The 26,253-nt window shown below is 40.3% G+C and overlaps 3 protein-coding genes, 1 long non-coding RNA gene and 1 pseudogene across 4 annotated transcripts; 2 read left to right on the top strand and 3 right to left on the bottom strand.

Annotated features, from left to right (window-relative positions):
• The first annotated feature begins 195 nt into the window (after window positions 1-195).
• Window positions 196-4,417, top strand: LOC149116536 (uncharacterized; annotated as a pseudogene).
• Window positions 4,418-5,201: 784 nt separating this feature from the next.
• On the bottom strand, window positions 5,202-14,742 carry LOC149116535 (peroxisome biogenesis factor 10-like). The gene is made up of 9 exons (XM_089283712.1): window positions 14,478-14,742; window positions 14,104-14,184; window positions 12,347-12,423; window positions 10,313-10,418; window positions 8,287-8,352; window positions 7,742-7,824; window positions 7,149-7,259; window positions 6,418-6,600; window positions 5,202-5,419 (listed from the first exon to the last, which is right to left on the bottom strand). The coding sequence occupies exons 1-9, from the start codon at window positions 14,584-14,586 to the stop codon at window positions 5,345-5,347; spliced, it is 891 nt and encodes a 296-aa protein (XP_089139838.1). The 5' UTR covers window positions 14,587-14,742; the 3' UTR covers window positions 5,202-5,344.
• Window positions 14,743-15,691: 949 nt separating this feature from the next.
• LOC110051393 (calmodulin) lies at window positions 15,692-20,683 on the bottom strand. Its single transcript, XM_020757431.2, has 5 exons — window positions 20,577-20,683; window positions 18,130-18,160; window positions 17,697-17,840; window positions 16,434-16,676; window positions 15,692-15,985 (listed from the first exon to the last, which is right to left on the bottom strand). Exons 1-5 carry the CDS (start codon window positions 20,577-20,579, stop codon window positions 15,957-15,959), a joined length of 450 nt encoding a protein of 149 aa, XP_020613090.2. The 5' UTR covers window positions 20,580-20,683; the 3' UTR covers window positions 15,692-15,956.
• Window positions 20,684-20,830: 147 nt separating this feature from the next.
• On the top strand, window positions 20,831-24,661 carry LOC149116534 (uncharacterized). Its single transcript, XR_016205763.1, has 2 exons — window positions 20,831-21,990; window positions 22,482-24,661. It is a non-coding gene; the product is annotated as an uncharacterized LOC149116534 (long non-coding RNA).
• Window positions 22,553-26,129, bottom strand: LOC110051396 (calmodulin-like). The gene is made up of 5 exons (XM_089283734.1): window positions 26,032-26,129; window positions 25,019-25,049; window positions 24,662-24,805; window positions 23,337-23,579; window positions 22,553-22,880 (listed from the first exon to the last, which is right to left on the bottom strand). The coding sequence occupies exons 1-5, from the start codon at window positions 26,032-26,034 to the stop codon at window positions 22,852-22,854; spliced, it is 450 nt and encodes a 149-aa protein (XP_089139860.1). The 5' UTR covers window positions 26,035-26,129; the 3' UTR covers window positions 22,553-22,851.
• Between the last annotated feature and the right edge of the window lie 124 nt (window positions 26,130-26,253).

Here is a 26,253-nt window from a genome sequence, read left to right as displayed (position 1 = left end):
GTATGACTTTGTCAATTAATTTTTTGCTTCTCTATTTTGGTTTGAAGTTGTATTTCACTCTAACACTTTCTTTATCACTAATCCGTTTGAACAACGCGTGCTGAAATAAAGTTCCATATTGCTTCATCCGGGCTGAGTTTTCAGAAGCTGCGAAAATCATTGCATCGTTTAGTTGCACTGCAGGCAGGATTAAAAATGCTAATTATTCCAAGATCGGTGAGAAAGTTTCCAAATATGAGCTATAAAGACACACACTGTCTGCTCCGAATTACTTGTACGCTAGATAGAGATAGAAGGCATATCGGACCATTTATTTAAACTTGAAGAACAAGATGGTGCTAAACAAAATTTTTCAAAAAACAAAAAAAGAAAAGAAAAGAAACTGAAGCACAGTAAAAGCGTTGGTTTTCGCCAGTCTTTAATTAGTGACAGCCGCTTTCTTGTATCTCGCTTATACTTTGCTGTTTGTTTTTTTTGTTTTCGCTAATTACGCTTAAAGCTTCATCTTCACAAACGCCGTCCATTACCGAAATTAGTCTCAAAGCTTAAGCGGCGACAAAAGTTAACAACTTTTTGTTCTTCCAACATGTATGAGTGAGTAATTATCGGTTTTCTTAAGGATTTAGCCAGAAATAGAGGGGGGAGGTGGTGATGACTTTGTGGCCCACTCTGTATATCCAAAAGTACTGACTGACTAGTAAAGCTTCGTCAACCGTTTTTTTCACTTCGGTGAATCACGCATGCCACAACATTAAATTTCGATGAAACACCCTTTGAAAACAATGGTTCCGTAGGAAAGTCAAGTAACCAAACGTAATAAAATATCCCTGTAAATTTTAGGACAAGTCAGAAAGCTCGACGAATATAGTTCGCATGTTTTAAATCAGCATCGCCCTTCGATCCCCCTTTTCCTCCTCCTCTTCTTCCTCTTCCTCCTCCTCCTTCTCCTCCCCCTCCTCCTCCTCCTCCTCCTCCTCCTCCTTCGATCCCCCTTTTCCTCCTCCTCCTCTTCTTGCTCTTCCTCCTCCTCCTTCTCCTCCTCCTCCTCCGATCCCCCTTTTCCTCCTCCTCCTCTTCTTCCTCTTCCTCCTCCTCCTTCTCCTCCCCCTCCTCCTCCTTCTCCTCCTCCTCCTCCTTCTCCTCCTCCTCCTCCTTCGATCTCCCTTTTCCTCCTCCTCCTCTTCTTCCTCTTCCTCCTCCTCCTTCTCCTCCCCCTCCTCCTCCTTCTCCTCCTCCTATTCCTCCGATCCCCCTTTTCCTCCTCCTCCTCTTCTTCCTCTTCCTCCTCCTCCTTCTCTTCCCCCTCCTCCTCCTTCTCCTCCTCCTCCTTCGATCTCCCTTTTCCTCCTGCTCCTCTTCTTCCTCTTCCTCCTCCTCCTTCTCCTCCCCCTCCTCCTCCTTCTCCTCCTCCTCCTCCTTCGATCCCTTTTCCTCCTCCTCCTCTTCTTCCTCTTCCTCCTCCTCCTTCTCCTCCCACTCCTCCTCCTTCTCCTCCTCCTCCTCCTCCGATCCCCCTTTTCCTCCTCCTCCTCTTCTTCCTCTTCCTCCTCCTCCTTCTCTTCCCCCTCCTCGTCCTTCTCCTCCTCCTCCTCCGATCCCCCTTTTCCTCCTCCTCCTCTTCTTCCTCTTCCTCCTCCTCCTTCTCCTCCCCCTCCTCCTCCTTCTCCTCTTCCTCCTCCTTCGATCTCCCTTTTCCTCCTCCTCCTCCTCTTCTTCCTCTTCCTCCTCCTCCTTCTGCTCCCCCTCCTCCTCCTTCTCCTCCTCCGATCCCCCTTTTCCTCCTCCTCCTCTTCTTCCTCTTCCTCCTCCTCCTTCTCCTCCTTCTCCTCCTCCTTCTCCTCCTGCTCCTCCTTCGATCCCCCTTTTCCTCCTCCTCCTCTTCTTCCTCTTCCTCCTCCTCCTTCTTCGATCCTCCTCTTCCTCCTCCTTCTCCTCCTTCTCCTCCTCCTCCTCCCCCTCCTCCTCCTCCTCCTCTTCCTCCTCCTTCTCTCCTTCTTCTTCCCCTCCTGCCATCACCTCCTCTTTCTCCAGATAATCACCAGCACTACTTAGTCTTAAATCATATTATTCACATTTATCTATTTGTATCTGCTTCATTCTCCTTTAAACAGAATCCCTGTAGCAGCAACCCATGTTGTAGCGCTGGCACTTGTAAAGTAGGATACACCGCGAAAGGATTTCGTTGTAAATGTCCCCCAGGATTCACTGGGGAGCTCTGCAGCAAAGGTAAATGTAAGAAGTTCTTAAGTCAAAAATTGAAGGGTTGAAGGTTGTAAATCCTCCCCCTCCCTATGGGAGCAGGAGAAGGCTAATCTCTACTGCACCGCCCCCCCCCCCCCCCACACACACACACGTGCTTCTCCACACTCTTGAATTGAGAAACAAAACATGAAAGCCACGCACTTCATGGTGAATATGTGTATGAGCTCCACAGGCATGCTCTGAATAAAAAGGGGCACATTACATCAGGCAAATCTTCAGGCAGTATGCCTGCATGGTGCAAGATAGAAACTGCCTACATTTATTCTTCAATTTTAGCTCTCCCCACGGAAATTTTCTTTGCTAATTACTGCCGGGTGAGAGATGGGTGGCTTATGGGGGGAGGGTTGAACTGTCCGCTTCCGGAACCTTTTGTCCTAAGGTTTCATGAACCCCTTATTGTGGATTAGGAATTTCTTTATGCGTTTAAACTTTGCCTGACAAAAGTTAAAGTTAAATCGTCAGAGTAAATCTTAAAATGATGAAAAAAAAAAGGGTCTTGAATTATCGCTTCAGAGAAAACACAATAGCCAATTTCCGAATTGCCGTAGGCCTCTCTATCAAAGCAAGGCCTGGTGCACAACCATTCATATGAAAATGAGTTTAAATTTTATGTGAATGCAACCTCATTTTCATATAATAGAATGGGCACCAAAACTGGCTCTGAGAAAGAGGCTAAAGGTAATTCGAACCTTGATTTACAGCCGTTAACGAGACAATTCTGTTTTATTTACAAATGTTAGCACCTGTAGGTTGGAGCAACGGCCGTGAGATCGTATGTCAATTATTGGTAATCTAGTGATTTCAACCTTTGTGAAATTTGAGAATAATTTGAAATAAAATTTCTCTCCTTCTTACACAGCCTGCAGCTTTGATTTTGAAGACGGTATCGGGGGCTGGGAAAAAACTGGTACAGCTTTTGATAAACAGCCCACCTTTGGTGATAATCCTGCAGCGCGTGGCAGAGAGTCTGCCAAACAACAGGAGTACTAGTGGATAGGAGGTGCTGAGATCCGTCCCTCCCCAGATTACCCAGCGGGCCAAAATCAAGGGGACGCTGCTTTAGGAACCCTCACATCCCCGTGCTTCGCTATCGTGGGCAAGAAAATCTCGTTCCTCATTGGTGGTGGAGGCTGCACTGAGGATTCTGTTCGTGCAGAGCTAATTGTGAATAATCAGGTACAGAATCCATCCTTTATGATCAGGCTGATTTAATGTCATGCTATTTGTGGTAGCCCTCACACACTCTTGACTCAAGTTTAAGGTGTCCTTGAATGCTTAACAAAGCTGTCTTTATTTTGGTAATACTTTAAGGGCATATTTGATCTTTGAATTTTGATTCTTTGGGGGCGATTTGATTTTTGAATTCTTGAATTTTCAGTTGACTTCAGAGGAAAATCCTTTTCTATTGATCCAGTGGGAACTGTATAAGTTATAGTAATGGAATTCAAGAAGTTATTTATCATTTGCGGAGGGTTATCACAGCAAACTTTGCTTTTCCAGGGAGATCATAGACAAGTTTGATGTCTTCGAGGGGAGTAATATGAAACGGCTCGTTCTGCGCGAAGTGTCGAAGGCGCGCGAGAAAACCACAAATTATCACAGGCAGTGGGGAACGGGGTGGAGCTAATGGGAAGCTAGAGTGGAACGTCAGTCAAATATTTATTCAAGGGAATATTTAAAGAAAAGATGATAGTCTTGTAGCTTTCTCTTTCCCCTTGCAAACTTGCAAACTTAAGAGGTGCCAGCTCTCTTGGACAAGTTTTTCCTGTCGTATGTCTTTCCGGCTCACTGCCTAACAAAGTACAGGGCAAACCACGACCTATTCATTCATAAAATTTACAAAGATTACTCCTCTCAGGGCCACCTCCCTTAATGCGGCTCGTCAAACAAACAAACAATCAAACAAACAAAAACCCTCCAAACCGCCTGTGTAAACAAACAGAAGAAGAGCGAGAAATTACCATATTGTTTACAGGTTGTCAGGACCGAGGTTGGCAACTGCCAGGAGACGATGTATCGTAAGAGTTGGGATGTGCAGGACTTGATTGGTCAACATGCTTGTGTCAGGCTCATTGACGAAAACCCTGGCGACATCTCGTGGGGTCACATCAACTTTGATGACCTCAAAGGCGATATTATTTGTCCACAAGACTGAGGCAAATTTCAATTTCAAGGTTGTACTAGAACATTCCATGTAGTTAATGAAAACCGTTTTATTTTACATGGCTTTAAAATAATCACGGGCAATTTTGTGGAGGGTTATGACGGGGATAATAGACCCCCCTCTCCTCCACCCACCGGTTAAAAGAAAAATGCACAATATTCATATATTTAGGCAATTAGTTTGTAGTATTATTGTATAATTCTAAGAGTGTTGGACACAAAAGAAGACCAAAAATATAGTGATAGGCCCAGTCTGCATTGGGCTACAAGACGTCCCATACCATTAGACTCTAGCTTTTAAACGACTAGGAGTAATTTTCCTCCCAACTGTATATAGCATGTTAGTCCATCGTAAGATTTCCTTGAGCATTAAGTTCACCGACACCAAATTATAAACCTGGGTGGAGATGGTTCTGTGAGAGTGAAGTGTCACTCTGCCCAAAATACTACATAATGAGCCCACCCCAACCTCAAATCCGAGCTAATTCGGAGTCCAGCGCTCTTACCCAGGCCACCACGCTACCCACAAAAATAGACACTAATTTCTCTTCCCAAATCATGACTGGAACTCTCGCGCGGTCGAAAGAAATATTGTTTTAAAACCACAGGATCCCTGATAAAATAATGCGCTATCGTATTCCTGTTTAAAAACCGATGGCATTTCCTGCTTCGTTCATAATTATGCGTTGATAATTATACAAACTAGAATTAAGGCACATCTCCCCCGAACGCAAACAACAGACACAAGATTTATGTTAATGAACAACAAGTCTTCCTTTTGATTGAATATACATTCCCTCTTTATTTACAAGTTTCCTACCCAACTTTACACGAACGTCAACTTATGCGCGGGGTTGTATGATTTTTGACCTGAGTTGAATAAAATCTGTTTTAAACTACCTAAAATAAAAGCAACAGTTTACGTGGGTTCGTAGTGGTGTAGAAATACCAGTCTTGAGAGCTGAACAGGTTCACGACAAAGCGGGCATTCAGGCTAGAATAGAAAATACAGATCACTTCAATTAGAAGAAGTCACAAAGTCGAGTGAATGAAAATAATCAAGTTACTAAAACCCAGGTAAAGTTGGGTCACCTCGTTTAACCAGTACTTTTGAGTACTTGGGTTAATCACAACTTTTCAAGGGCAATTTGGAATAGATAGGCGCGTCGAGTAAATTTTGCAGTGTTTGAAAAATCTTCAGTTCCTTGCCCCCAGGAGGGGGATTGCGCCAGAGTTTGGAAAAAAAAGTGCACAATTCCTCCAAATATTAAGTGATTTACTGATAATAATGCCCTTGTAAGTAAACTTTCTTTAGCCACGAGCTACACATTACGTTGAGTACTTAGCGCTCTGATCGTACTTATTAATATCTTTGAAAAGTTTCCGAAAGTATTCACAAACTAAAAGACCTTCTGATGGGTTTAAAAAATATCTGGAACTCTTAGGAAGATTTTCGGTAATCTTAAGAATTTTTAGGACCATCTTCGGAATTTCCGGATGACGTTCGGAAATTCATGGAAATTCTGAGAACTTTCGTTGTTCTTCGACAATCTTTGGAGGTCTTCGGAAGTCTCCTATATATCTTCGGGTCTCCAGGAGGGCTCAGGAGAGCTTTAGGAATTTACGATCTTCCGAGTTTCGTCATACTAACGTCGGAAGCCTTTGCTGTAATTTACCCTAGCTATGCTATTTTGCACTTTTCTGCACTCGTATTACACGAAAGCTGCACCACTTTTTTTAGCCGATCATAATTAAGCAATTTTTTTATACGTGTATTATCAAATGATTTGCTGATCGAGCTAACATATCCACTCAAGTCGACGGAAGTCACCGCACAACCGACCAAAAGGTCTTTGGTTGTTCTCTTTTTTGTATTTAAAGGTTCCGTTCTTTGTTTTTTCTAACTCGGTAACCATAATCGTCTTTTTCATTCGAGTTCAGTGCCTAGTCAATTATGACTTCACAGCATGCATAGCCCTGTGGCAGTCTCACCTTGCTGCTACACCATTCAGTAATACAGCTCCAACAAAACAAATGGCCACATGGACTTGCACTCTTGTCCCGCAGTCTCTCCAAACAGAGTGCACACTTCAAGCCAGGCGTAATAGTGGCGCTTGCTTGTGTTGTCTTGTCTGTTGTTACAAGGCTTTCTACCGACTTGCCAGATTTTAAATGCTGTTAAAAACGAAGAGACAATCATGGTAACCTTGTTAGTAACCTTGTTAGCTCTGTAAGGACTGGAGAGTCAACAGGGTCACCTTGACGATTCTTTCCCAGAGGAGAGAACACAGAAAGGGATAGATGTTAGGCTGCGAGCTATGTAACTAAATAGTACATATTTGAAAGGAAAAATTGCAGAGTTGTAAAAAACACCTAGAAATAAATGTTAAATCATTTAGATTTGAATTATCTTTTGCGTCATGCAACGTTTACTGAGAGGACGAAAATGCAAACGAAAATGTGAACAAAATGGTTGCACGAAAAGCCAGCCTGTTGAAATCCCTCCGGTTACGAGAGCGTTTCCAAAAGCTCCGTTTTCGTGACGGATTAGTGTGGACGGTTGGCGGTCTAACGGTAGAAATAAAGCTGCGTTTTCAAATTTCTCCGGCGTAGAGTGGACGCTGTCTAAGATGTTTTTTTATCGCGTAACGTCTCCACAAGCATCGACGTTGTGGAATACGTGACGAGAGGCAACGGTATTGGCTACTGAGCTGATATCTCACCTGATAGGCGGTCAATAAGAGAGTGATACTCAGTAAAATAACGGACAGATAACCAAGCAGGCGATAAGTAGGTCTGGAACCATCATTTCTGAGACTGCTTCGAACCAAGAGCTGGAAGCCAAAGATGACTTTAATACGATGAGCATCATAATGCAGTCAAACCTGCGATCAGGCGTTCGTTGTTTACCAAAAAAAGAACGCCTGATTGCTGGTCATAAGCACACAGGAGCCACGTAATAACAAACCAAACAAACATGTCAAGCAAGCAAGCTAACAAACAAACAAACAGACAAACAAAAAACAGAAAAACAAACTCAAAATAACCGATGACGTTTATACATGTAAGAGTAATGTACCCGGCTCTCATTTAGAATTGCAGACAAATAGAATAACCTGTTTTATGGGAACCTGTTTTCCAGCAATTACCACTGGAGTGTCGGAAGTAATGCACATTTTTTCTTAGGTTTAAATTTCTACGCTAAGCGATTGGCTCAAAAAACCTGTAATCAGTCCAATCAGAAAGCCAAATCTAATAGTGACTCCGTCGCACACGCTGGGACTAAAAGTGTCATGCACTGCGCATTATTACTTACATATTGGACTCCAGTTAGCCTTTTCGCGATGTGATAGAAAACGCCGTTCAAATAAAACAGTGCTAAGTGTGCTCTATGGACATCTGTAAATTAAAATACAAATGTGTGTTAACAATTTTTTCATTACTGAAGCTTATGTTATTTATCAACTTGAAGTAAATGAAGGTAAATTCACCAAATTAACCAAGGGGCTGACGCTCAAAACACCAGCTTCACCAGTCCGTTGTGGCAGGTATCTTTATCGACTTCAAATTGACAAATAGCAGGTGTTTCAACTGCCCGATAATGTAGCCCAACAGTTTCTTTTAGAGTCAAACCACTTAAATCTTAAATCCGGGTAGCAGCCGTTTCCGGCTTTTCTTTTCCAGGCGAAGGAGCTCCCCTGGGGTGAGCAAAATCCCCCCTGCTCCTTATTTTTCGCATTCGCTGGCAGTTTCGTTCCCTTCGCGTGCTTTTTTGGAAACGTCTGCTACGCAGGCTAGCCTTTGATCGACCGGACCCTGTCTCTATAGCACTTAATGGCGGCAGATATACGCTGTACTTACAAAGAACCACAGTTCTAAGAATGGGAATAAAAGTGCATAGCAGTTCTCTTGTCCTTGTATTAAATCCTGCAACAGATTAAAAGACATTTGGTGATGAACGTATTATAAGGGTTCGGAGCCACTAAATTCGTAAAAATTTAAAAAAGAGTTGAACTTGCGAGAATTTAAGGCAGTTTTATCCCACCATAGCATAAGTGCTGGGAGGTAATAGAAACCATTAGGAGCAACCTTAAGTTCTTGACCCCTGGGGGGTGGGTGGGGGGGACTCCCAGAAAAATAGGGTGGGGGTGTGCGGCCCGCTTCCCAAAACCCTTGCCCTATTTATGACCAAAATCTGCAATATTCCCTACCCTATTTATGACCTGACCAAAAATTCGAAACCCTATTTATGACCTAACCCTTAAATCAAAACTCTGCTTCACAGCTCCATTATAATAAGTTCCCTAGTTCAGACCAATGTTAAATTACCGTAACCATAATTTATAAAGGGCTTTTGTTGATTTTCTTTTCGATAATGAAAAAACTGGCTTCTTTTTAAAGACATACCCATATCAAGGCTAGAGTGCAAAAACCATACCCTATTTATGACCAAATGGCCAAAATCAGCTAAAATCAATACCCTATTTATGACCAAAACAGCTGAAAAACCATACCCTTTGGGGCTGCACATACCTATATGGCCCATATAAGGGAGTACCCCCCCCCCTCCCCGGGTCGGGTTCTTGACCAATAAGTTTAAGTGGACGCCCTTGGGACACCCAGTTGTGTCCGCTTAATACAGGGTGTCGTCTTAAAACTGGTTCTGATACATTGTGCAACAATAGTTAATTCTTAACCCTTTTGAAATCATCACGTTTTCTGAATGATAACCACAATTCGTCACATAACAACACATAATTTAACCTGTGATCTTTTCCTCTACACTCTCTTCTTTTATCATCGCCAGTGAAACAAGGTTAAAAATAATGCCTGATCACAGGATATCCAAACAGTATTTTCTGACTGTAACAAGTGTATAAAAATTTGGTGCACAGAAATTCATGACTGAAACTGTGGTCATCAAGTATATAAGACTAAGGACTGTTCATAGCCCAATGTCCTGTCAGTCAATGCATCAATTCAAAATATTCTGCTTAGCTTTAAAATGACAACACTGAACAATTTTAAGGAGTCCGAGATGCTCTTAGAAATAAAAAGCCGTTGAAGTGTTCCTTTATTGCATGTTTTGTGCAAATAAATGGCTCAATATAGGTGTCCGCTGAATGCAGATCTGTTCTACAGTAAATGTGGTAAGAAAATTTAGGGACTCAAGTTGGTGTCCCCTTAATAGAGGGTGTTAGCTTAATTGGAGGTAAGCTTAATACAGGTTTCACTGCATTGGGAAAAAATACACTTAAAGCTAGCAGTGAGTGGCTCTTCTTTTTTAAGAACTTGATGAAATTTAAAAATTTGAAATCAAAATATTCATTTCAAAACTCTAAGAACACTAATGATTAACTAAGGATCCAGAACAGAGGATCAATCAAAGACTCCCCAGAAAGACTTCTATGTCATATCATTTCCTAGACTCCGAGATTAAATTTCATTGTAGCACTGAGCCTGACCTAATAACCTTGGTCAGCATTGAAAGCCAGACAATAGTGACAACAACTTTTTATCTAATATGTCGAATTATTCTTGCATTTTAATTGGTACTTACATGTACATGTATATATCATACTTGTGATCTGTTGGAGATCACATGCATAGATGACATGATGTCACAATTTTTTTCTGTTTCTTTTTTAATATAAAACAGATAGATCCATGAGTCTGTTCAGTAATAGATCACAGAAGATATCAATACATGGTAAGAACATCAGTCACACAGACGACTATCTCTTTGTGTGCCACTTTTTTATACTAACCAAATTTTGAAGTCATCTGTTATGTGTTACTGAAAAGACACCAGCTACATAAAATCTATTTGTTAAACTGATAAAATAGCAAATAACATCAATATCATATCTTTAAAAACTCGTCTCACCACTGAGCTGATTTTCCTCATTATGGAGCCAAAGTTCAAGCTTTCTCAGAGCTTTGTCAATCACATAAGGACCAAACACATAAAGCAAAACCAGACTCCCTCTGCACTGTTGAATAAAATGACTCCAGTTTGCTTTATAATAATTTATCACTACCTTATCAGGGGTTTCGGCTGTAAGGATAATTCTGCCTGCATGGTTTGACCATCTAGAGAAAAGTTCTTTGACTTATAACGATATTCAGCTCTAACCGTTTTGCCCGCTTGTAGAAACCACACTGTCGCCAGGTCCTGCTGAAAACGTTAATGAAACCCCTGCCTTATATATGTGGTAATATAGCTTCGTACATGTACCAATTAGCACAGACACCAACACAACTACAAGGGCTTGAATCTTTTTTTCTGCTCTCACTGGGAGCCTGTTTGCAGGCTATCCTGCAACCAAAACCTATGACTTCAAAAACAACCGAAGTCCAAGGCATTTCTTGGCCATCTGGGGACTGGTTCCACATGTAGTTTTCATTCTCAAAGAATTGTCCATTGGTGTAATGCAAAAAAAATCGCTTTCTTTTCTTGGACTAATCAGAATTGCTGGTATATTTCAACAACATGAAATCCAAGTTGCTGTTTATTTTGACTGCAAACTGTAGCTTCTTGCGGGGAAATTTATATGAAACAAATATCCCTAATGGATAAGTCTGTGGTGAAAGCTCCCACTGTTTCGTTTAGTGAAAGACAAAATCGTGCCTTCTGCAAAATTAAACTGCGAGAGACAAAGCAAGAAAATACACCTTCCTTGACGACAACAAGCAGATGTTTTGTTCATCATGCAACACTGTGATTGACCATCTTTGGAAGTCCATAGTCGACAAGCACCTCGTGTCTTTTTTGTCCCAATTTACGCATAGATGTTTAATTGTTGTTCCTTTGAGTTCAAATTGTCTATGGAGCAGCCCAAATGTGGTTTTCTTCTTCAGAAACCAAGTAAAACAAGTTTTAAAAAGCTGAGAAAAAGTTGCAAGTTGCATAATTTATCACATAATAGCCAGTTCTCATCGCATAATCTGCCCCAAAAATTTCGCATAGTTTCTGTTGTTGTCTTTTTTTTTTTGTCACACCCTATCAGAGGGCTTGCCTTAGCTTTAGATATCAAACGCTCAAGACAATGTTAAACCACATTTCCAAACACCTCAAAGTTTATCAAAAATAATCCGCTGTGCATCTTATTTTCAACTCTGTCTCAGTGTTTGGAAACGTGGCCAAACCTGGTGTTTCATGTTTCACATATCATATCAAAAGATTGACACCTGATTTCTTCTCATATCAAATTCTTAACCCTTTAAGTCCCGGAGAAAAAAACCTATTTTTCTAAAATGATGACAGAAGATTGAAAGACCACAAGCAATATATTGGTTGAAAGGTATTGTTTGGGATATGTCCTAAATCACCACAACAGGTATACAAAATGTCACAAATTGAATTGAGGATTCTGCAATGTAAAAAAAAATGAACACATTCAAAAATACCTTATTTCTTGTATATATTGGGTACACCCCTAAACAATAGCTTAATTTGCAGCTCTGAGTGTGCAGATTTTTATCAGATATTCACTTGACTGTAAAATTGTAAAGTGCAAAAGTTTCAAAAACTTGAGGGGTGGTTAATCAAGTCTGATTCAGGAGGCGGGTATGATTTGATGCTTTCAATGTGAAGATCTCTCAAAGATCCTTTTGTTGTCCAAATTTGAAATGAATTGGCCAAATATTAAGCTTATTATAGCATTTTGTGCCATATGGCATTATCAGGGCATAAAGGTTTGTGCCATTAATAGCACTATCGGGGCTTAGAGAGCTTTTAATCAGTTTAGGAAAAAGGAGACAATAATTCACAATTTTGAATAACCACCTACACCACATCACAACAGTGTACATGTAGTATTTTAAAGTATTAATAAGAATATTTACATGCATTTCAAGATTACATATTTGCATTGACGAAACACATGTTGATTTATTCCTTAATCTTTTAATAACTTACCAACAATGAGGGAACCGTTGTTTTACTTCTGTCAACTTGAACAATATTACAGTATTCTTCTCCAAGAGTTTGAAAACCTTCAAGGACAAAAATAAGAGCGCCCCATTGAAAATTGCCCCAGGTGGTGTTGGGTTATATTATATGTATATGTATATAGTGTACATTACTTATCTAACAGCATTACATGCTGTTAGATCTTTTGAACACTGTTTTCCTATGCACACTTACATGTAATAAGTAATGTACACTGTATGTAAAATTTGTAACTATGTAATTCTACGTGATTCTTTGGCCTGTTTCCACGCTCAAAGATGAACAGAAAGAGGTTGTTGTTCATCTTCTTCGGGTCGAAGGACTTTGTTACAATTTTGTTGACTGGGTTTGGAAAAAGTCTGATATATCAACTCTACGCAACGGCAAAAGAAATGCAAATGGTGCAAATGTTGTTGTTCTCATTGTTTCACCACTCAAAAGCATCATGAAAGAACAAATACATGTAAAAGAGATGGAAGAGCTTAGGATTCCTTAAATTGTCTTGTCAACAAAGGACAATGTGCTTCTGCCAATTGGAGAAGCACAGTACAAGCTTTTTTCAGTGCAGTACAAGACATTTGGATGCAAAATTCCAAAACATGTTGAAAAACAACTTACAAATATACCCTACTACACAACTGTGTCATGCTTAGTGTAACACATTCACCTTTAGGCTCAACAAATAAATTTTCCATTGAAATATGAGGCTTCTTACTAAAATTCCTCATCCACAAGTCAATAGTAAAGATTTCTTGATTTTGGTTTTCTCTCTGCATTTTTTTTTTTTTTTTTTTTTTTTTGTGAAGTAATAGTTGCCAGAGACAACATCCTCAACACCTGAATGCATGTGCTGCTGTTTGCAGACTGAACTTATAATCAATTAAATGAGCAAGTGACCACTAAAATTTAATTGAACCAATTTACATGTACCTAATTAGCCAAGAGGTGGAGCTGTTAGCGACAAGGTGATTACAGAGGGTGGAACCTAATAAAACCACTTTTTTCCAAAGATGTCCACAGTCTCTCTATTCTTCGTGTGTTATCCCCAGCCCCATGTGCTTCACTCTCACTTTGCTCGCCTTTTCTTTCGGGTGCATTGAAAAATAGAGAGGTGGTGAACAGTGTAATTCAGAGTCATGTTCAAAGGTAGCTGCCAGTTTCGCCACATGGCGAGTTCGCCCCCACATCAACTCAACTTGATCGAGTTCGCCCCCAACCAGATCAAGTCGCATATAGAAATTATTCCTCGTTCTTTTATCCACTGCCTCATTAGATCACTGGTGGTGAGGAAACTTCGCTTGGTGGCGAGGTGACTTCCCTTGGTGGAGACTTCATTGGTGGCGAGACTCCCTTGTGGCAAGATGACCAGTAACCGTTGGACTTTGTTGTTATGCGATCGCGAACAAGCAAACATACATAGACTGAAATGGTTCTTCGAAAATGTTCAATAACTCATGGCAAATACGTAAACACAAACACTAAAAGTTGGGGGCGAACTCGAAATAGAAATTTTATAGTGGGGGCGAACTCGGTGGGGGCGAAACTGGTATCATTCTGTTCAAACCTCCATCATTATCATAAGTAATGTTCCAGCAACAATTGAGTTCCAAAAAGGTCTACCAATTTTCCTTATCAAGCTAACAAGAAGACAAAGAAATCATCATTATTGTACATGTCATGTGCACACCATGGGGCAAAATTAAGGCAACCATTCTGCAACATACCACTTATTGTAGTTATTCCAAAATAACAGACATCAGCTAGAAGCTCCAACTCTGCTTTCCATTCGATCCAAAAGAATGGACCTTAAAATTAATATGTTATTGGTGAATTACTTAAACTATATATTATTTTAGTTGAAATTTCCATGAATTACAAATTTCGACAAGGACAAGAATGACAGACTCTATATTAAAAAGAGAATGAATTAAGTTTCACGTTTTTCTTTGTGCGGGAATCTGTTTTATCAAGGGATTAATTCTTAACAAAGAGTAATCAACGAGTTAAAAAATTATGTTCATTATCCAGCAAAGGAGATATAACGTCAACATACAAGGGCATTTCAGTATATTTAAGTAAAGAAATTGACAGAGCACACCTCGGAAATTCCTGTAAATTTGTCCAATTCCCTCTCTCAAGAAACCGAGATAGTACACATCTTTTTGGTTCGAACGAACGAGTTCCGGTTGCCCTGCACGAACAAACATTTGTAAACGCTTGTTGAAGAGTTATTCTGTGCATGCAATCATCGCGTGGAATCTTTTAGAGACATGCTGATGCTTCATATTGGACTAACAACCACAACCAACATCTCCGCCATTTTGGGTTCATGTCGCGGAAGACTGGCGCGAATATGAAAGGTACTCTTTCTCAGGTTCTCTCGAGAGAACAACTCACGTCGAGGTTGTTTCAAACTACTGCAGTTTTGCTTGAGTATAAAACATCTTTTCAAGGTTTTACTCTAGCCAGGGAAGATTATAGAGAGAATAGCGGCTCCACAAAAGTTATTTCCCTACTGCTACGTGTCAGCCTTTCCATAAGGTTATGAACAGTGGTAGCACGACTTTATTCTGGCCCATACAAAAGCTTGGCCAGATTTTTGTGGCTCATTGGTGACCAGATTAACAGGGCTCCACTGTAGTTAATTTTTTCCAAGGTTTAAACGTAATTTACAATTCAACTCAGGAGCAGAATCCAGAAGTCAGCACGGAAAGGCACCAGCGGCAGCCACTCTTACCCTACACAGCAGCCATGTGAACAAGCCAGACCGAAACACTGATCCATGTCCCTTACTTTTTGAAAAGCACAAATCACAGGTACAATATCAACTACTGAATTAGGGCCGGGGGAAGACACGTATGGTACTAATTACGGAAACCCAAACTACGCTAATTTAATTTCTTATGGTAATTTTCTTAACTCACCACAAGACAGACAAGTGAAGGATACTCAAAGAATCTACTTCTGGGCTATGGGAATGAAATTCTTTCCGTACCGATTTTGCCTGCCTGCTTGGGCAGCCAATCATACAGCAGGAGTGGTTAATGATCTTCCCAGTTTGCAGTAGTTGCCACAAGGACGAAAATAAACCCAGACAGTGCCTGTACATTATACCTATAGCCTATTATGCACACGGACAGCCTTTTTTTTGCAATACTTGTTCCTGTACTGAAAACAATGTTCCTGTTAGGTTTGAAGGCTTTAGAACTTTCCTGTACTATGAATTTTGGGTAAATGTACCAGTCGCCATGTTTTTTCCCTTCCGAGGGTTGGCTTCTTCATTTTATTAACAAAACACACAACACTCACTAATCTTCTTATAGTGGCCCTTTAATGCTCCAACAAAACAAGTCTGACAATAAATTATAAACACAAATGACTGGAAATATAGTACAGCACAAGAGGAGAGTTTCTAGCAAATATTGAACTCTTCACTTTTGAAGTTGTTCCGTGCTATCTACACACACTGTCATTATAGGACCAAAGGTGATGATGCACTCCTGGTTGAGTGTTACATGAAGTATAATACACCAAAATGGCTTCTGAAGGTCGACAAATCTGGCATAAGTTCAGATGTTTACTTTGATGTCATCATCTTCACAAATTCTGCAAGGACAGAGACAAAACAAAATGTATCTCGGAACACTGAATCTTGGATTTGTACAAGTAGACATGTTCAGTGGTATCCAGACACAACTCACTTGCTTGCACAAATAATAGTGTATGATTACCTGGGCTGTGCTCTAGAAGTGCCTGGGTGCCACAGGCTACTAACTTTTGACTTTGAGCAACTGGGAAAGCTGACTTTTTTCATATAAGCCTAAGTGCTGGGCACCCAGGATTTCATGGTTAGGAACCTCTAGGCTCATTGAAATTTTTCTTAGACCACAGCCTTGATTACTGAACTACACGTGTTTAGCTAGGAAGCAAAAAGGGTACTTTATACTCCCAACATAACTGCACAAGTGTCACACTACAAAACTGTTCTGCCAATGCAAGTTTAACAACAAGCTTCTGCATGCTTCTTAGAAAATGTTTCAACAGTGTTCCTTACCCTCATAATTGACTTGTCCGTCGCCATCGATATCTGCTTCCCTGATCATCTCGTCCACTTCTTCATCTGTGAGTTTCTCTCCCAGGTTTGTCATAACATGTCGCAACTCAGCAGCACTGATGAAACCATTGCCGTCTTTGTCAAACACTCGGAAAGCCTCCTTGATTTCCTCTTCACTGTCGGTATCTTTCATTTTCCTTGCCATCATGGTGAGAAACTCAGGGAAATCAATTGTTCCATTACCTGTTTATGAAAACAAAATGTAAGCAAGGGAACTGGTCATTAAAACACTTTGGAAAAAGACACAATCCCATGCATTTTCAGCCAGCAGCAACCAGATGTCTGACACTCTGTATGAAATACCAATATAAAAAAACTGAAACCAGGATCATGTGATTCCAGTTTGATTGTGCAAGTGTTTAACTTCAATAATGGTTTGTGAAATGTCTAGAAAGAGCAAATGCTGCGATAAATGCTGGTTTGCCTTCTGATTAAGTCAAAGGTTTCAATTCTTGGTGCTTACAAAAAGAATCACAGCCTCTGGAGAAGAGATTGGAGGGTTGCCAATACATCCGATCCGTAACAGGTCGCCAAACTGGTGACGGTCCGTGACAGATCTTGATGGCCCATCACCGTTTGTCAGTTTGCGACATGTCGGCAGATCATCACGTTTGGGATGGATGGTAACAACACTTGACTGTTTGCCAGGTCGCAAGGAACTTAGAAAAAAACATATTTGTACTATGAAGGGGGGTGAAATTGTCGGCGGATCGTCCCAATCGGGACAGATTATGACAACCTGTGATGGATGGTGACGATTCGTGACAGTTTGTTCATTTGCGAGAGACTTAAAATAATTTTTATGGCGGTATTATGGAGGGAGGTGAAAATGTTGGCCGTCCCAATCGGGACGGATGGTGACGATTTGTGACCGTTTGACAGTTCGTGAGACTCATCATTAGTGTGCGTCGTTCTTTAAACTTGTGCAAACGTTTGTGGCCCCCCATTTTTTAGAACAAGTATTCACACACTTCATTCGCCTGTTTATTTCTGCTATCCCTTTTCGTGACATGACTTCCGGTGTGACGGTCGAACCGGTTAATCCGTCACCCCTTTTGCGACCTGTTATGGCTCGGGTGTATTGGACATATGAGAGATTGAGGGTGACAGGCAATGGGGTACAAACGGAACTGAAAAAAGCAACAGTATATGTACATGTATGGCAGATCACAATAGAATTTCTATTCTACTACATCAACATACCATCGGCATCCACTTCATTGATCATATCCTGAAGTTCTGCTTCTGTTGGGTTTTGTCCAAGAGACCTCATTACTGTTCCCAGTTCCTTTGTGGTGATTGTACCATCTCCATCCTTGTCAAACAGTGAGAATGCTTCTTTGAATTCTGCAAGCCAGAGATAACACACACATTAAAATTAATGTTAAAAGAACACATTGCAACATACATGTATACACTGCTTTGGTTCTTTTGATACAGCATTATCCAAGTGATATTGGATCATTGATCCTGATCAAGGTCATCTCAATGGAACACACTCTTGGGTGCCCAAACCCTTCAGATGCATAAACTCTTATCGAACCAAAAACCTCCTACAAAAATACGCCCACAAAAAGCCCTTGGAACAATTAGTACCATGACTTTTTGTGGGAGGTTACAGTATTTCAGTCCTTACCAGCAATCTGTTCCTCTGTGAGTTGATCAGCCTAAAGAGGATGGCAAAATACATGAGCTTTATGTGTCAACCATAAGCACTAATGAAAATACATGTATTTCACTGCTAATAAGAATTGGAAGCCAGTGGTGTGTGGGACGCTCAGGTACAAATAACGACATGTAGAAAAAACTATTTTTTTGACTTCCACTGACAGGTTTCTCTGATGCTGCTGTCAGCAACAAAATTACCAATTGTAAACAATCACTTTTGGGTTTGAAAGTAGATTTACTAACAGTGTGATAGACACCAAACACTTCAATTTTCTCAACTTTCCCAGCTTCCAGTTTTGAAAAGCCAAATGAATTGAAACCTGGTTGATTTCATTAGTGGGGGTACATACTCTTTAAAGCTTTTAAAATTCCATGACCTTCCCAAGTTTTCCATTACCAAAGTTAATGTGGTCAGTAACAGAACTGTCTTGACACTGCATTCCCGAACACATTCTTGTGCGTTGCAGCACAGGCAAACCACTCTATGTGTTTGCGGTTAATAGTTGTTTATATGAAACAAACAGAATCTATGAGGGTTATGAAAAAAGCTCCGAAAATTGCATATCTAAATTTACATCTCAGTCTGAATATCCCAATAAAGTTAAATGAAGCATTAATGGACTCATGTGTGGTGTTTTTTCACCTTCCTGGGCCATCTGAAGTGTCTTTTTATGAAATTACTTTTGGCCGCCGTGGGATGCCAAGTGCTGATTGGTAGATTTGAAATGGCCTGCATGCCTTGAATTCCTTTGGTTGCTGAGTTTGGCAACGATCATATTGAGAAAGCTGTATTCCTGATTACAGCATTGATTTTCTCTGAAAATGTTGGAGGTATGCTCAAATTTGGCGAAGAGATAGAGAAATATCTCCTCAATCACCAACAATTGCCACTGAGGTGAGATTTTCAGTATTTTGGCGTTAATTCCATTTTAAAGTGGAGGAGGTTGTGGCTGGCAGCCGCCTAGTTGCGAGCTTTGTCTCCTTGTCTCCCTCTCATCTTAACTGTCTCCACCCAATAGTAATTTCGTTAAAGATGCTTTAGACAGCCCAGGAAGGTGAAAAAACACCAAATGAATCGATTAACATTGCATTTAACATAATTGGGATATTCAGACCAAGATGTAATTAAGATATGCAATTTTGAGAGCTTTATTCATAACCCTCACAGATTCTGTTTGTTTCGTATAAACAATTATTAACCATGAATACAGAGAGTGGTCTGCCTGTGGTCGTAGTTGCAGAGATTCCAACCCCTTTTGAAGGAAAATAGGGAGACTCTTTTAGCGCCAAAGGCGCCAGCCTCTAGGGGGGTCTGGGGGCATGCCCCCTGGGAAATTTTGCAAATTTAGGTTTTCTCAAATGCCTTTTCCTGCATTTTGACATCATTTCTGAGTTATTCTATAAGGTCTTTAGTTTATTCTTATCACAGACATCTTTGGGCTGTTCTTTACTGTTGTTAATCCATCTTTTTTGAGCTGCTAAATGGAGTAAGACTGCTGGCCTGATGAGTCTGCACAACACTCGGTGAGAGACTGGGGGGATAATACGAGAAGAAAGTGTAATACATTGCACAAAATTCTCAAGATTAGCATTTTTTCCCCCTTGTTTTCACAATTTTATGATAAATTGGGAGAATTTGATATGAATCAGGAGAGCGGGAGGCAACACATCAAATCGGGAGTCTCCCGATCAAATCGGAATGGTTGGAATCTCTGCAGTTGATCAACTATAACAGCTTCTCAAACACATATCTAGTCTAAAGCTGCTTAAAACTTCAAAAAAGAAATCATTTATAGTCCAATATTACACTTTCGGTTGTAAGATGCTCCAAACAATTTGGACTCCACTAAGGCATATTACCGTTATTAAATTAAAATTTCAAGATCAATGAAATCAAGATGTCAATTTTAATCACTACACTGTGGGCGTGATTTTAAAACAGTAATATAAAATAACTTATCTGAAGTCGCTGGAACTTACGACGTAATTCTATAGCTATGGGTTAGTTTAAAATAAAATGAAGAATCTTAACAGAAAACAACACCATGTGCCGTACCATAAACCAATGAAAGGACACTGTCACGAAATCGACAAAAGCTCCTTCGAATAACTGTTGTGCAACGAGAATACACGGTGAGATCTTTTGTGAATTTTGATTTACGCTTTTGTTATTATCGTTGCTGGACTTAATAAGGATGTCTGATAGTCTAAATGGTTACTGTCACTCCAGTCGAAGAATTGATATCATGCAGATGATCAACAAAACCGTAGAAACCAGAGGAACAACAAGTCGAAAGGTTACAGATTGCCCAAACGAAAGATATTTATAGGCTTGTATTCAACCATTCCCTCGGCCTCGCTGTTATGGATTATTTGCCATAATTTTGTGTTATCAAATATCAAAAGAAACCTTACCATTCTGCTCTCGCTGTCTGTACGATGAAAATTCCGTCGACTTTCGAAAAGTTATAAATTCGTTTCACGAAAAAACGTTCGAAGCATAACCCGCGCGGGCCGCATGAACTAAAAAGGCACCTGATTGGTGGATTCAAATAAAATCGCCATTCCAAATTTGGATTGCTGCCGAACAAAATGCGTCGCCTGCGGCTTGGTGCGGCTATGGCAGAAATCTTCTCCCATTTGCCTTCTGTTGAAGCAATCACGACATCAGTGTTATTTAAACGCGACACAGTTTATTTTATTGCTTGATTTAGCCGACTATAGCGTGTTTTGTCGGATTTTGCGCCAGGAAGACAGCTGTAAGTGTGGGAGAAATATTTAACGCAGCAACTTGCCGCATTGAATGACGTCAAACTCCATCAGTCAAGCGCGTCAACTGCGTCGACTGCGTCGGCTGCGTCAACTGACTGCGTCGCCTGCGTCAGACTGCGTCCACTGCGTCCACTGCGTCAACTGCGTCAACTGCGTCAACTGCGTCAACTGCGTCAATCAACTTTTGGCGGGAAGCGCCTGCGGTCTCAACGCGGTAGGGCCTAGGATTTTTCTGGCTTTTTAGCGCTCGCGCGCGCTATTTTTTCTTTTTCTTTGACCTCTTTTGCGTCAAAACGCCACTAACTTAAGGAAACTTAAGTGTTAAAAAAAGATCGCAGTGAAGGGCAGACTAACTCAACAAGGGAACGAACGAGAGCGGAGTGTTGGAGATGGCGGGGGAAGGCGATGGCTCTTCGCACCAAGCCTCTCGCTCCTCTCTCTCGGGGTCTGCACTCAAATCGAAGGAAAGGCTGAAGGTCAGTGGGACGGTCAGTAGCTGTATTTCCTAGCTTGTAGAATCGAACAGGCCGTGTAGGGCGCGAAGCATGATTCACTCGCGCTTTACCCCTCTAAAAACCTCTTGCTAATGTGTAAGATCTCCGTTTTGGAACTGGCCCAGGCCTTTTCCTTGTCCCCATGCCATGTATTACAGTACTTAGTGCATGTTTTTTTTTTTTTTTGGCGTGCGGGATTCTAGCGAGTTTCACTTATGTGGAACATAGAGACGACAACCGCATAAAATGGCCAAAAACGCCTAGGACACGTGTGAAATATAAAGACATGGAGACTTAATTGTTGCGCTCAGGATCCGCCGGTGAGCGGTAATCTCGATCCGAAGGGAACAACAGTCGCTTGTTCCCACTGCCTTTTACTTTCAGGGTTGACGTTTGCTCATATGGCTGCAATTAATAATGCCAAAAATGTTTCACCAATGATTGTTGGCAAAGTTTTCTTTTTTCCTGCCTAAAACCTGACACGTTTTGCGGGCATGGGTCATGTCACGCAACACAGTATTTTCAGAAGGACGTGCGTGACTGGCCAAGCGTCATCAGATGGGGTTAGGTAAGAAAGTGGTTCACGACCACTGATTTTTAATCTGCTCCAAAATTACTTGCACCTAAGGTTAGTAGACCGCTTGGCTTGAATATTAGACACCTGTTAATTACAACGTGAATCTTCCACAAACTACTGAGAAAGCCAGCACTTGACCGTCTTGTTCATAGGCCCGCAATGCATGCAGAGATAAAGTTAACATGCCATCCCACCGTGCTGTTTTCAACAGGACAATATGGAGGGCAGGGGTTAAAGGGGTCTTCTCCTCCTTTTTTACCCATGAAATAGGTCCAATGTTTTGCACTATTCCAAAAATGTTTCTTTTCTTTTAATGTTGGTGGAATTCAACACCATTGTCTTTCCAAACAAACACTGCATTCTGTACCATGTTGCCACCTCTTTATGCAGACAAAACTCTGACTGGTGGGTTTGGTTGTTGAAGTTAACTGGGGAGGAGTTGGGTTACAAATGCAGTATTTGTACATTGCTTCTTAGGAGAGTTGTTCATTGATGGAGGTTTGCCTGAATGAACTAGTCTTGTGAACAAAAACCGCCATGACACAATAGATGTTATCAACATTTTAATTGTCTAACAACAACACAAAAAGGTCTTAAAACGTCTAGAGAAATAGAGCACAGTACAACATACATGTATGACAGGAGAATTTATCACAGGTATCCATAATACTACAGTGTTTACACTAAACTTTTAAACTGTTATTTGCTATCTATGGACATTGCTGTTTAAGTAGAGGCTGTTATACTCTTGGTTGTAAACTGTTGTACTCATTGATGCATGTTTCATGAAATATATTACACCAGAGTGGGTTTGGCAGTGCTTGAATGATCCAAATAAAGTAATAATTTACTTTGAAGTCATCATCTTCACAAATTCTATGAGGGACAAGATAAGACAAACTGTCATTAATAATAATTATTTTAAAAAAGCAGTCGGAAATAATTAGCCTGCTGCAATTAAATAATAGCAAGCATTCCCAGAGAGGTGAAGTTAATTTTCAAAAGCTGGTCAAGTTAAAATTGCAGTGAGTGAAAAATCAGTGGAGTGGGGTGTGGTGGGACAAGTGGACCAGGATATCCAAAAATTAAGCTCTTTTGTTAATATGGGAAAATTCCTACACAGGCTTCTTGCAGTGCAAATCAGCCTGTGTGACAATTATTTATAACAAGTGAGTCAAATTCAGCTGCAACCTCCCGTTTGTCAATTAAAAAAGAACGCCTGATCACAGGTTGCTGCAAAGGACACTTACAAACATACATTCACATTGTACTGAATAGGTTGGCTAATACACTTGTAATTATGTACTAAATGACCAATGTGCATGACCTTACCCTCATAGTTGACTTGCCCATCACCGTCGGTATCTGCTTCACGGATCATCTCATCAACTTCTTCATCTGTGAGTTTCTCTCCCAGGTTTGTCATTACATGTCGCAGTTCAGCAGCACTGATGAAACCATTGCCGTCCTTGTCAAACACTCGGAAAGCCTCTTTGATTTCCTCTTCACTGTCAGTATCTTTCATTTTTCTCGCCATCATGGTGAGAAATTCAGGAAAGTCAATGGTTCCATTACCTGTATACAAGAACAGATGGCAAGTTTAAGAGATCATCCAGCGTATTATTACTCTTTGTTTGATTTCATTTTATTATCTTTCACTCATCTTAGATTTAGCTTGGGGTAACAAACTTTTTTTTTGCAAAATTCAAGACTTTTTTAATTTCATTTTTGCAAGATACAGTGTAATTAATCAAATCAGACCCCTATTTAATGATGAACATCTGTTTCTGTGATCTTACAGCAATGAAAACTCCCCCCCCCCCCTTATTGCTAGTAAACTCGTGCAATTTTTGATTCAGAAATAATGATCTTAAACATTCTGCTCAGCTCACATCTCAATTTCTATGTATATGCAATTTATTGAAATTCAACTAGCTGACATTAGGATTTCAGTTATCAATTTTTCCAGACTAAATATTTAATTTCCATAATTTCTATGTCTGGAAAATAAGTCTACAGATTTCTATTTTTTCTTAATTCTTTCTTAAGAATTCTGCATTCCCTACAAACACTGTGTTAATTAAGTCTTTGCCATTCACAGTCATCAAGAAATCAAACTTAAATAAAAAAAATAACAAGGAATGATACATATTCAAGGTGCACAAAATGATTTTTCAATGATGCACCAATCTTGGGGCATATCATAACATTTTTGTTCACAATATAATTTGCCACCAATACCTATTGGTATAGAAAGAAATGTATTGCATTCTTGGTTTGAGACAATAAATTCTCCTACATAATAGCGTGGATCATCCAACATTTTCAATGGAATTGGCTTAAGATAGTAATTCACCTATTTTTTTACATTACTTTATTTAAAATTTTTTTTTTTTTTAATCTGTCCAAAAAAGTGACATTCCATAGAATACTGGGACACCTGTCTGGCCTGAAAAGCCTTGTAATGCCCCATCACGTTATAAATCACTGTTACATTATGGATGGTAGGCAGAGCAAGCAGTAGGTACATGTATCTCACTGTTAGGTAGCTGATCATTTTCTTGATTTATTTGTATTTGCAGAGTAAGGTGCGGAGATTGTAACAAAGAAGTACATGTAAATGTTGATCATTCTTGGAAATTAAATAATTAACTAACCATCTGCATCCACTTCATTGATCATGTCCTGAAGTTCTGCTTCTGTTGGGTTTTGTCCAAGAGACCTCATTACTGTTCCCAGTTCCTTTGTGGTGATTGTACCATCTCCATCCTTGTCAAACAGTGAGAATGCTTCTTTGAATTCTAAATAGATCAGGATTGGCGAAAAGAGGTTGTCATCCTGAGTGACATCACTAGATTTGACATTGTGCAAAAGACAACCACTGCGAGTTATTAAACGTCCTGATTGTAGCTGGTTCCAATGTTTTATTTTAGTGTTATTTTACCCCTAAAGGAAGATCGGTAAGTACCAGTAAGTGGTATTTCTCTACAAGTCAACGTTTCTTAATTACTTACCGGCAATCTGTTCCTCTGTCAGCTGATCAGCCTACAAGAAATCGCAATAAATGAGGTCTGATTAAATTTTCATAATGTGCATGTGTTTTAATTGTGCTGGTAGGGTTGAGTTACATTTGTTTTCTCCATGGGGAGGGGGGGGGGAGGAGGAGGGGGAAGGGGGGTGGCCAGGAGCAGGGGTAGGGAGGAACCAAGTAGGGATTTAATGTTCTGTTGAGTCTCTCTGCCTTTCTACTCACTGAAGTATTGCTTATATAGACATCAAATAACAGTATGGGTCAACATCACACTGCAGTGGCAAGAAACACATGATCCATGTCAATGAGGTTAACCACTTGATTAATTTATCCTCAGAAATTCACCATACTTGGTATTCAGTATAGCTATTTCGAGGAATTTATGTCTTCATAAAGAATTTCTTGTAGTTTCAAGTTTAGAACTGGTATTCAGAAATTTAGGAAACCACTTAAATGCGTTGCGATAGCAACAAAACAAAGGAGGTGCGCCGCAGTGATTCAAGCGTGACGATTTAATCACGAAACTAACTTGCATAAATTTGGAGAGCAAGACCAAAAGTTGATCAACGATCGACGTGTGGTTATATTATAAATGAATATTTCGCTTCTAAAAGCATAAGGCTAGGGCGTGGCGAGGAATACTCTGATCACATTTAGAATATTGGATTCGTGATCAGTCACGCGGGTAATCACTGCTGCTACAAACAAAACGACATGCTGAGCGACTGATCGCGAGGAACATTACAAGTTTACACTTTGCAACATAAAAAACATCATCATTTAGTTCGAACATATGCTTATAGACTAATACAACAATCAAAATCCAAGACTTTTGAAAGAGTCAATAAAGTAAACAGTTCAGAAATGTCTCCTTGAATTCGAGAATCTGTAAGGGCACATTCAATATTGACAGAAATCCGTTCAGTTGATCAGGCGAAAGAATAAACTTGGCTGTGATTTACGCCGATTAAATTTGAAAAACTCAGAAAAGCTTACCATCTTCTGAATCCCGGGTGTCGAAAAGTTTTCTTCAGCTTTGAAACTTTCCTAAGCTCCCAGAATATTTTATTTTTGAGAACGCCTAAATACAGGACGGTTTGTGATTGGCTTAGGGATTATTCCAAATTTGGATCGGCCCGTAAGGAAATGCGTCGTCTGCGGCCGGCTATGAAGCGCGTTTCTTTTTTTGAATATTTGATTGATTGAACCTCTATTTCA

This window comes from Orbicella faveolata, unplaced genomic scaffold (assembly GCF_042242905.1).
Source record: "Orbicella faveolata isolate gen_17 unplaced genomic scaffold, um_ofav_v1 contig_12, whole genome shotgun sequence".
NCBI classification, from domain to species: Eukaryota; Metazoa; Cnidaria; class Anthozoa; order Scleractinia; family Merulinidae; genus Orbicella; species Orbicella faveolata.
This window is presented reverse-complemented; position numbering and strand designations above follow the sequence as displayed.

Coding starts and splice junctions, on each gene's coding strand:
- LOC149116535 (XM_089283712.1), bottom strand. CDS start 14,586: ATGTTTGTTCGTGCAGGGCAACCGGAACTCGTTCGTTCGAACCAAAAA. Junction 7,260..7,741: donor GGCTAACTGGAGTCCAATAT/GTAAGTAATAAT, acceptor TTTGGCTTCCAG/CTCTTGGTTCGAAGCAGTCT. Junction 6,601..7,148: donor TCTTATTGACCGCCTATCAG/GTGAGATATCAG, acceptor CGTTTTTAACAG/CATTTAAAATCTGGCAAGTC.
- LOC110051393 (XM_020757431.2), bottom strand. Junction 16,677..17,696: donor CAATGAAGTGGATGCCGATG/GTATGTTGATGT, acceptor TTTCATAAACAG/GTAATGGAACAATTGATTTC. Junction 15,986..16,433: donor CGGACAAGTCAATTATGAGG/GTAAGGAACACT, acceptor CTGTCCTTGCAG/AATTTGTGAAGATGATGACA.
- LOC110051396 (XM_089283734.1), bottom strand. Junction 23,580..24,661: donor CAATGAAGTGGATGCAGATG/GTTAGTTAATTA, acceptor TCTTGTATACAG/GTAATGGAACCATTGACTTT. Junction 22,881..23,336: donor TGGGCAAGTCAACTATGAGG/GTAAGGTCATGC, acceptor TGTCCCTCATAG/AATTTGTGAAGATGATGACT.